The sequence below is a fragment of the Stegastes partitus genome, unplaced genomic scaffold (assembly GCF_000690725.1).
Source record: "Stegastes partitus isolate 25-593 unplaced genomic scaffold, Stegastes_partitus-1.0.2 Scaffold137, whole genome shotgun sequence".
Taxonomy (NCBI): Eukaryota; Metazoa; Chordata; class Actinopteri; family Pomacentridae; genus Stegastes; species Stegastes partitus.
Genome location: NW_007577868.1, coordinates 309383 through 320453, shown reverse-complemented (window position 1 = coordinate 320453; position 11071 = coordinate 309383). Strand labels below are relative to the sequence as shown.

The following is an 11071-nucleotide window of genomic DNA, read 5'->3' as shown; positions in this document are numbered from 1 at the left end:
GGTTGTCTGTCTCTAAGTGTGGCCCTGTGATAGACTGGTGACCTGTCCAGGGTGTCCCCTGCCTTCACCCTGAGTCAGCTGGGATAGACTCCAGCCATAATGGATGGATGGAATTTGGTTGTAGTGATTTGGTGAGCGGACAAAAAGTGACTTTTTTCAAGGATGGATAAGGAGATTTATAAAGAAAACAAATGCTGGGCAGCATGTGTAGAATATCCAAGGATTTTTAAGTCATAAAAAGCAACAGAAATATTTACAGTATCCAGGAATGTGCAAATGATTCCCTTGAAAATATTTTTTCAAATACCAATTCAAGAATTTGTAACTGTTGTACCCAACCTCATAAATCGTCTCACGACTGGTCAGATGTGTGTGTTGACCCTCAGAGGGGCCTCTGGACTGAACTCAAACAACCTTTACCTTAATGAAAGTGAAATACTGCAAACACAAAGCAGCATCAGCATTTACAGTCTCATAGTGACAAATATTATCATACATTAAGTCACATGGACATAAAAAAGAATATTTACTTTCAACAAGTTTTTATACACTACGGTCCTACTTTGACTTCATTGAAGGATCTGAGTCTTTATTTTGCAGCCACAATGCCCCCAAGTTGGAGTTTTATTTTTCTTAAGATAATATTTTACAGGATCTTTATTGCTGAGAGATGTGAAAGCAGTACTTCAATGGTAAAGATGATCAACATGGAGTTAATTTTAAGGATTTGGTAGTTCAATCTATAACAAGTATTGATTTTAATTGTGGAGTAAAAAATATCTTAAAGTACAGTACTTGAGTAAATGTACTTGTTTACATTCTAAAACAAACAGGCGCCAAGACGTTCTTCTCAGTAGAATAAAACTATTTTTAAAAAAAGTCAAAGTGAGGCCAAACTGAGAGGAAAAGTTGTGAATATAAGCCAAACAAGCTGCTACGGTGACTTTAATGGTTAAACAAAAGAAAAGGTATATCAAATCATTCCTCTTTTTTGTTCCTCTAACAACAAATGAGTGTGAACTTCTGTGCAAATATTTACCTGCCATTAATCCCTATAGCCTGAAGCCATTTCCTATATCTGATAAAACAGCTCCACAGTGAATTCAGTTTCAACTCTGTAGCTGTACGACCAAAATCAATAAATGGGTTTAAATGCATGGGAGACACTTTTGAGAATTTTGAAATATAATAAGTCTAATTCTCCCCATCATCAGGCCAGTGAGATCTGAAAAACTAGCTGAAACTGTCAATAGGAGAACACAGAACACCCTTGTAAATATGTGTCAGTAAACACTGAACCTGTTTTCAAAAATTCTCAACCGCAACTTCACAATTTTTGCAAAAATGGCGACAGGTTGCGTTTTAATAACTTTGGGCTGGTACCTGGTAAAATGAAGACAAGAAAGAAGAATCACATCTTTATTCCTGCTATTTACAAAATATCACATAAGTTCATCCCATAAATAAATAAATAAGTAAATAAATTAAAAACTGTGTATGACAGAAACAAAAGCACCAAACACCTCACGGGAACATACTGTATATTAGGCATTAATGGTTAAAGTGCACAGGTAGACACTGGATCTGCTGTTTCAGATGAAATTCGTTTTGACCGCGCGGACGTCGAGGAGACAATGTCAGGCAACTCATGCAGCAAGTCATATTCAAAGTGATGTGGCGTTAAAAGGCTTCTTCGGTGAGAGTGGCATCAGCTGGAGCGTTTCGGTCTCTGCAAGAATGTCGATGACACGTTTTTTTTTTTTCTTCCTACGAGAGCCTCTCACGGCCTCCCTGCAGCGGCCTCGCCAACGACTCCACCAACCTTGAACTCAAAATAACCGAGGATTCTTACTGCATGTCTACAGGATGTGCGACGGAACGGTATCTGCCCTCCCCCTAGTGGACGTATTTACTCGCTACATGTGCTTTAAAGTTAAAAAAAAAAAAACTGAAAGAAATATACAATCTGCATAACAAGGCATCAAGACATTCTGGTGTCCCAATGAGAGATGTGACTCGCTTCCCTTCCTGATAAATGTCCCCCAAGAAAATACATCGTTAAATAACATTATTATAATTGAATCACTTTGTAAACACTGTTTAAGAAAAAAGGTGCTACATAAAGGTTATTAATATTATTATTATTATTATTATTATTTCAAAGATTATTTGTTGCGCTTATGCTGAAAATTCATCGTGTGCTTAAGAGAGGTACTAACATTTAAATATGCAGTCCAGATAACATGTTCAATTAGAACTGAGGACATTTAGGAATGAAAAGAACCCAAAAAGGCCCAAAGAAAGATAAATTAAAACAAGTGTATTAACATAAGTGCTGCTGGAAATGAGTTAAATCCTATTCGAATATTATCAAAATAGGATAATTCTTACTGCAAATGACAAAACGCCAGGATAGACTCCTGCAGAAAACACATGTCTTGGCAGGATATTCATTAAAACACAACTTTAAATGCGACTAAACCCTTTGAAAATGATTAATAAAGATTGGCTAAGTTCATTAAATTGCTTTTTTTTTTTTTTTTTTACAGCAGTAAGGCAAAACAGAGTAATCGGAAATCGATCTATGCATGTCGATTACTTTTAAACATCGGTTACATGCAGTAACATGTAGAAAAATCATAACATATATTGCTTTAGCACAAAATTAGCCAGGTTATGGTATACAGCATCATGTGCAAATTCAAACGAGGGCTTGCTTGAAGTGGATGTTAAAACATATGAGGTGACTTAGAAAGCACCGGGGACGTATCTGTTGGACTGGAGGAGAGCCATGAACTCCTGTTTCCTCTTGATCTGGCCCATCAGCTTGATACTCATGATGAGTAGAACCACCTGGAAACAGAAGCAGAGGTTGGATCATCGCAAATGTTTCAACGAACTCGACGTTGCCATTTTCAGAGACATGCAATCATTTGAATATCTTAAACATAAAAAAGGTGGAGTTAGTGTTCAAACTGGTGTTTTTAACAATCGTTTTTATCTCATTTGTGGTCAAATTTTTGAAATTCCAAACACAGTTAAGCACAATATTTGTCAATAACGCAATTTACATGTTTATAATATGCCTATATTTTATTTGCATATTATTTTACTAAGTCATAAAATCCCGCAGTACGCCAGAAATTAAAATCTAATGTTCAAATCGTGAATATATGTCGTAATAGGCCTCTACTTCTGCTCCAACAGCGGCCAAAAAGCTAAACTGAAACACCCGATAAGCATTTCTGAATAAACTGAAACACTGAGAAATAGCTGATTTAAGATTTGTAAAAATGAAGCAAACGCAGCTGATTCAAACCTCAAAGGGAGACACATCCAGGTGTTAAAGTTGTAGATGCAAAAATGCATGAAAAAGAGGACTTTTTGTTCAGTCTGGTTACAGAACAGCACAAAGGAGCAGGTAGAGGAAAACAACACATGACTAGACGGTGAAGATTGTACAGTTTGTGTTATTTCCCTTCTGTATTATGATTTTAACTTTGCACGTTTGTAACTAAAGGTCACGCATGTTGCACTGTTTTCGATATATCAATGTCAGCATATTCATTTCACTAATAAAGCTTAGCAAAATGTCGAGTAGTTTACAGGAAAAGGAATCTGAATCATAAAAACAGTGGAGCTGACGTATTGTTTATTGTATGCAGTTAAACCTCTCAACCTCAAAATCCACCAGCGGCTTTAAAAGGAACGTTTTATTTTTTTAAAAAACTGTCAAAATTCCACCATTTATCAAGGCAGAAAGTGTAAAAACAACTGGATTTTCAAGATTAATTTTCTGACGCTGAAGCAAAAAATCATTAAAATGATTTTTTTCTACATGTCTTATTTTAAAGTCTTACCGCACACATACAAAAAACAAACACGCACATAGGTATACATAAGAAAACGCACATACCCAGAACACTCCACTTCCAAACTGTATACCCATCTCCAATGAGAATGCAAGCTTCAGTTCGGAAACATAAATCGGTAGGCAGGGCTGTGAAAAACAAAGCAGATAAAGGTTCAGAGGATATTGAGGGAAACTCACTGACAAAATAAGGAGTTTACTGTATCACTAAAAGCCTATTTATCAAGATTTGTTTACCTCTTGATAAACATACTGGTTCTTCGGAGCCCCAAGTGTGGCGCTGCCCCGTAGTCGGATCTGTTTGAGAGTATAAAGATGTATGAGATCCTGTAGAGCTACTTCACACTTCAGCTTACTGACTTACAGTCCTGCATTCTTTGTTTTCATGCTGTGTCTGTATTGATGATGGGAATAAAAGACTGTCACGTCTCAGAGGTGAAACCAGATTACATTTCAGTCCACTTGTTTCTCAGGTGGAATTATTTTTAGATGCACCTGAAGTTTTGTCCACCTTTACTTCAGTGTTCTGGTAAACCAGGGGTGTCCAATCCTGGTCCTCGAGAGCCCCTACCCAGCATGTTTTGGATGTTTCCCTCTTCCAACACACCTGATTCAAATGATCAGCTCATCATCAAGCTCTGCAGAAGCCTGATAACGATCCTGATCATGTGAATCAGGTGTGTTGGAAGAAGGAAACATCTAAAACATGCTGGATAGGGGCTCTCGAGGACCAGGATTGGGCACCCCTGTGGTAAACAGTGCATGTCCTACTCTGTATGTAGACAAATCAGGCCTTTACTATATAGTCAGTTCAGCAAACTCAGGATATCCTGTTGATATCTGGCTTAACTAAGCCTAACAAAGCAGTCACTCGACGCTGGATTCTGAAGTAAGTTCACATAAAATATAATAATATAAAAGATATAAAAACTATCTGCTGATCCAGATATGCAGACACTTCTTCATTTAAATTGCTTTAAGTTATCGGATCCTGAAGACACGCTCTTTCATCTTGCCTGTACTCCTGTGTATGTACAGCAAAATGACAACAAACTTGATTTGATTTGATAAAAGCGACTGTGTTCACTCCAGATTATCAGTCTTAAGGCAATATACAAACAAAATACAAACTAGAAACCTGAACGCATATGAGGAAGTTAAAAATAAAACACAGGCTAAAATTAACTGAGCCAAACTGCAGGCTGTGCGGATGTTAACAGGTTTGCAAGCATCACTGCCACATCATTAATCATTCAGGCACAAGTAGATCTGACTATCATTACAACTGTGTATTCCATTAAATATGCTGCTTTGATGTTCTTGTGGCGTATAAAACCAGTAAACAGTAAAGAACAATTATAATATCAGCAAGGATTTAACACTTTAATCAGTCTCTGTTTTAGGTTTAAATCACTATATAAAGGCCTAGAGAACAGTGAATCTGCTTTGAATATGCTTGAAACTGAATAAAATAAAGCAAGAAAGACTGCTATTCCCTTTACAAAGAATCTGTATGTCTCATATCTGCACTCATCAGTGAAACAAAAGGGTTCCTGCCCTCCTCAGAAATCTCTTACTTTCCGTGCACTGAGCTCCACAGAACCCAATGGGAACAGAATTGATTGGTCAGTAGGTGGCGTTTTATACACATTGATCTGCTCTCTTGAACACAGTGTTCAGCACAAGTTGTACCCCGTGTGAAGTGAACCACTGCTGAAGCCCTGAAAACCCACAGTTAAACCTGAAGTGAGCTCATTAACCCCAAATTCTGCTTCACAGCACAGACTGAAGGTTATTCCTCAACGCAAGACTAAAATCTGCAAGTATTCTGTAGAACGAAGCAATAGCACTAGAGATATAAAACGTGCTTATATACTCATGAAACAAATGGGGATGAAGCTCGAGCCGATCTGATTACAAAATGTGCATGTTTTCATTGAGTCTTCATACTTTTTATGGGTAGTTAATGTCTGTAATGTTGTTACCTTTAGTGATGTGACTGCCTGGCACACTTCTTATTTTGTTTATATCACAGGTAATACGATAGGTTGTTTTATATCGATTTGGCTGTTGTAATGGTCTTCCTGTCTGTCTATTCCGTCTTTATGTTCCATTTCTATATTGCACTAGGTAGTGGAACAACAAATACACATGGAGACTGTGTTTTCTTCTGTGATTTGTGCCATCCAGATTCACACATCCTCACTGCTGATTAGATTTAGGTTGTTTTGTGGTGATTTCACAGGTAAATTATTGGCCTTCACCCTCACTTTCTTTTTTTTTTGAATGGCCTCAAAGTGAGACGTGGACCGTAGCTTATATATCCCCATTTTTCACTTTTATTTCAAAATTGCATTAATGGTTTATTTTGGAAACCAGAATGATTGGCAGCTACTTTAGGAGATAGTTAAGGGGATCCAAGTAAGAGTGTCTTAAACTTTGTGATGTCCAGTGTTTAGTGGGTTCAAGTTTCAGCAATAAAACTAGCCATCAAAACATAATTACTTGGAAGCAAAAGATGACCAAAATAATAAAATGTAATCGAGTAACGGAGACAATGTGTGGCTACAGAACCAGAAATCTGAATGTGGGAACTTCACTGTTTCATGTGAGGGGAGATACTTACACATTTTCCTGGATACTGACAGTTACAAGAGGGAGGGATTGAAGAACCCCAGTCTTTGTAGCCTTCAATAAGACCGCAGCATTCAAACTGGAAGGAGACAAACACAAACACATGTCGAGTAAAGAGTGAATCTCAGACGCAGCACCTATTAGTCCTCACGTTTCAGTTTGAGGTGAATGTTCCTTTAAGAGAAGACACGCCCACTTGTCAGGCCCCGCCCTGGAGGCTACATATACGGCAGGTGTGGCTCCAGTCCAGCTTGATGCCACCTGAGTGCTGTGTGTGACTTGTGTGTCTGTCTGTGGGGTTACTGCAGGAATATGTGCTTCCAATACATTTAACTTTGAGGCTTTTGTTTGGCCGCATGTGGCAGAAAGTTGACTCTTTGGGGAAGGAGAGAAAGCTGCTAGAATACTGCAAAGATAGAAGAATGAATATATGAGTTGAAAACAAGATGGCGGAAGTTGGAAGCTAGAAGGGACGCTCACATGGGCTACGTCTTTTCAGCAAAAAAAAGGTTGTGTCAGGCTATTAGCATGAAAAACAGCAAGTATAAATATAACTAATAAAAGCCACTGTTGCTAGTTGTGGTTGGCTGCTAACCAAGGTACACTGAGGAAAGGGGAGAGTCATGTGTTGATCATTCTATTTCTCAATGTCATGGAAAAGTAACTGTTTTAGGGTAACCACGGAATCAAACGTGTGAATTTTCTACCGAAATAGCAACATGGCGTTTGTATGTCATGGTATAATGCAGCACAGAACAAAATGTACACACATGTTGAACTGGAAAGTGCAAAAGTCTGTATGCTAAAGAGCAACATGGACATGGTTTATATTAGCCTGAAGAAGTTAAAGAAGCTAACTTCTTGTTGTGTGATTGTTCTTTGACTTTGGTAGCAGCTTTGAATTTTTTTGTAAATACAGTCAAATTCTCATCACAGCTGTTGTCTTCAGCTTGTGTATAGTGTCAGGTGATTTATGTGTTGATAAAATCATGATTTTAGCAGTGACTGCTGGCTAGCATGTAGCATTTCAGGTACAATTTCATACGTATTCCTTTGACAACAAGAACAGAAAATATGTAAATGAGAACAGCTTTACTCGAGATTTGGCTGCATTGAAATACAGCGTATGGGAACACAGAGCAGGAGAGAAGCACACAGATTTCTACAATTCTACAATCTCATTTAGCAGATGCTTTTATCCAAAGCAATCTGACAGCAGATACAACACAAGCAAGGATCTGATTTTAAAGTGTCAAGATCAGAAGGTTTAAAGCTGTTTTCTTTTCATGTGCTCACCACCTTTTTGTTCTCTGTTAATCTGAAATACTCCCTCACTTTCAAGTTCTTGATTTTTGTTGAAAACCACTCAAACTGACCCCAGATGGACTCTGCTACCACCGTTGTCTGAACCTGTTATACTGACGACAGCTGACCGATAAGTGGCGTCAAAGGGCGTCATGATGCAACAATTATGGTCTGATACTGATGAAAAATATTTGGTATGATGAATTAAAGTGAGCAAGGGTAGCCCCAGCACTATTTTGACCACATCTGCCATCACACAAAATGGCCTCAGACAAACAAAGGAGACAACGGCACACACAAGACAAAACCTCTGGACATCGATGCTGCAAACAGATGTTCAGTATATGTTCATCGTGGGGGATAAAGCTCAGATTCCAGTGACCTAAAACCGTGTCTGCATGTAGACAAAAGGCCAAACAACACAAGAAAAGCCACATTTTAAATTACCACCCATATTCATGAGGCCACGGCCTTTCACTAAAACAACATGGCTTGAGTTGAAGGCCACCACAGCTGAGTAAGAACACGTGGAAGTGTTGAAAGTATACTTCCTGTTTCCATCTCCAGAGCATCATGGGAACTGTGGTTGCACATTTATTCCCAAACTCGGATCAAAACAAATCAAACAACAATAATTAACTGTATTAACAACTTTCTTAAATGTTAAACAAGAGGAATCTTTGTTACATTAGAGGGAGAAGGGCTCGTTCTGTTGTTGTTTTGTTTTTTTTTTAGATAAAAGACTCATTGGGGACCAATCAGAGCAGGAGATAGGATTTGTCATGAACCAATCAGAGTAGAGACATCATGGACCAATCAGACGGGGTTACAGGTGATTCTGCAGTCACATGACGAGGATGTGCTTCAGAAACTAAAGTGATGAATCTATTTTACAAACTGTACAACGACAATAATAATAATTATTATAATTATATCCACGCTCAGTAAAATGTTCTGAATCCACTCAGACACCTTCGTCTTCTTGCTCTACAGTTTGTATGTTGGGGGAAAAGTCAGGTATTGACTGTGCATGTGTGAGCATTTTAAAGATACCAAGTACATTAGGGGGTACGTCCCTTGAGCTTGGGTAACTTCCTAAAAGCCAAGTTATTAGGAGACATCTTGAGATATTATGGCTGCATTGCAAACTGTAACATAAAACAACAGATGAAGCTGCCTACCTCTTTTTGAATACTGTTCAGCAGCGTTCTGTTGGCTTTGCTGGTCGTGGTGAGCGGCATCATGGACAGCAGCTTGGTTTCCTCGCGTACCACACGTTTCTGAGGAGAGACGTAACACTCTTAAATCCTTTCTTTGTTTATTTGGACACACTGTGGCTTTTTAATAGCCTTAGTTGATGCTATACTTTAGGGGTTGAATAAATAGCTTGTGCAAGTCGTTTACCGTACCTCATAAACATCTTGGTAACTTAGTGCTGTTCTAACAATTATTGTTTGACTGGCTGCTGCCATCCCAGCTGCGTACTGCACACACACACAGAAGTAGACAAGAAACTGAATTTGCACTATAAAACACATACAGTTTACACACACGTAAAAAGAAAAGCTTTTCTTTTGACAGGGATACAGTAACACACACATAGTTGAAATAAACTGCATAAATTATTATTATGATTTTTTTTTACCAGAATCAAACACCATCTCTTTCCTTGGCAGGCTCCAAACACGCCGAGCACCGAGAGCAGCAGGCAGCCGATCTCTACGATGTACATTATCACCACCGACACATGGGACACCATCTGGAGGGAGAAAATCACACATTAACTAGCTTTTTCTAATCAAACAGTTTAAAATCGGAGGATATGCGGAGGAAGCACGATTCACCCGACCTGAGATACTCACTTACACTTAAAATTAATCGCAATTTCCTTGTCAAGGATGTATTGCAAAGATAGAAGGGCCACAAAAGAGGTCAGAGGTCACGGTCGGATACAGAACGGCCTGAAGATGATTCACTGTCTGGCTCAGGGACGCTTCAGCAAAGCAAAAACACTTTCAAAATACGAGCGGCCGCCTGCAGTTCATCTCCAGAAAAGACACGTTTTCAAAAGGTGCTGCGTTCAGGCAGTATCGATGAAGGGAGGCTCATGCATTAATAATTGTCTCCATTTGAAGCCAAGACAAAGAGAGGAGGTTTTTTTTTTATCAATTTTATATCTGCTGCTGTAACTATTTTCATCTGATCAGGGAGGGAGAGAAAAAGAAGCCAGTCTTACTTTGCCAGTTTGGATGAGGTCTCTGTGCCACGCTACTGTCATGGTCAACATGAAGAAGCACAGCCCCTTCAGAGAGAAAACACAAACATTCGGTGTAAGTTAGGAGGATGTAAAGCGTTTAACGAAGGTGAATACTACTGTGAGATTGTCTGGATTTTTATTTTGCAGCTTGTTTTGAATTTGGTGTCACTTCTTAAAGGAGCAGTGGAAGGCAGCAGGAGGAGGAGAAGATCCGGATTACAAAACAAAGGAAGGCCTGCACTGAGAAATACACCATTAAGAGCATTATAAGAACATTCCAGGTGATATTTTAGAGGAAACAGGTCGATTTGAGGAGGAAATGAGAGGGAAAAAAATGCAAATATAACCATCACTGCTGCATCTTTTATGCAATCAGCCAATAGACATTTTTCTTTCTCATCACCTAGTTGTGTATAATCTTAAAAAATAAAATAAAATGTTTGGGGGGAAACAAAAACCATCCTGCAATCATTTTAACAGGATGGAGATGCTTCGCTGCCGCAGACAAGAAAAAAAAAAAAAAAAAAAAAAAGCTCCATCACGACCCGAACTGATGATCTGCAGCAACATTTCATCACAGAAAACCGCAAATCGAACAGGCCTCGGGGGCTTAAACTGTATTCATTGAAATGTACCTACCATATGCACAGCGTTTGCGAAGATAAACGGCCTTTTGAGGCTCGTTTTATCCGCCACCACGATCACTGCGCTCCGCTGCATCCTGATGCTGCTGCTGATGCTGATGCTGCCGGTGTTGTGCCGAAAAACGCATCCCTGCCGTGAAAAGCACTCCCTCTCCAGGAGCGCAATGACAGCCATTCGCCTGTAGATGGCGTGTACCCATGTTTACTGCCCTTAATTGGGTTTGCCACAATATACACCCCAAAGAGTTTACAGCCACCAAATTCACAACATTTATTGTTGATAATGATCTGAGCATACTCTGAAAAGTTGAAAATTCTGGGACCAACAGGGACAGGTTTACTGGGGAGATGCATATTCTG

At 39.0% G+C, this 11071-nt stretch overlaps 1 protein-coding gene across 1 annotated transcript; it reads right to left on the bottom strand.

The window, feature by feature from the left end:
• Positions 1 to 2664: 2664 nt before the first annotated feature.
• Positions 2665 to 10787, bottom strand: LOC103355199 (tetraspanin-8-like). The gene is made up of 9 exons (XM_008278898.1): positions 10707 to 10787; positions 10047 to 10112; positions 9456 to 9569; positions 9220 to 9294; positions 8992 to 9090; positions 6498 to 6584; positions 4109 to 4168; positions 3917 to 4000; positions 2665 to 2853 (listed from the first exon to the last, which is right to left on the bottom strand). The coding sequence occupies exons 1-9, from the start codon at positions 10785 to 10787 to the stop codon at positions 2749 to 2751; spliced, it is 771 nt and encodes a 256-aa protein (XP_008277120.1). The 3' UTR covers positions 2665 to 2748.
• Positions 10788 to 11071: the final 284 nt, after the last annotated feature.

What these genes read in the sequence shown, in the direction of transcription:
- LOC103355199 (XM_008278898.1), bottom strand. Translation starts at nt 10,787, where the DNA reads ATGCAGCGGAGCGCAGTGATCGTGGTGGCGGATAAAACGAGCCTCAAA. An exon ending in ACCAGTATGTTTATCAAGAG is followed by an intron (nt 4,001 to 4,108) that starts GTAAACAAATCT and finishes TGTTTTTCACAG; the next exon opens with CCCTGCCTACCGATTTATGT. An exon ending in TTGGAAGTGGAGTGTTCTGG is followed by an intron (nt 2,854 to 3,916) that starts GTATGTGCGTTT and finishes TTCTGTTTCCAG; the next exon opens with GTGGTTCTACTCATCATGAG.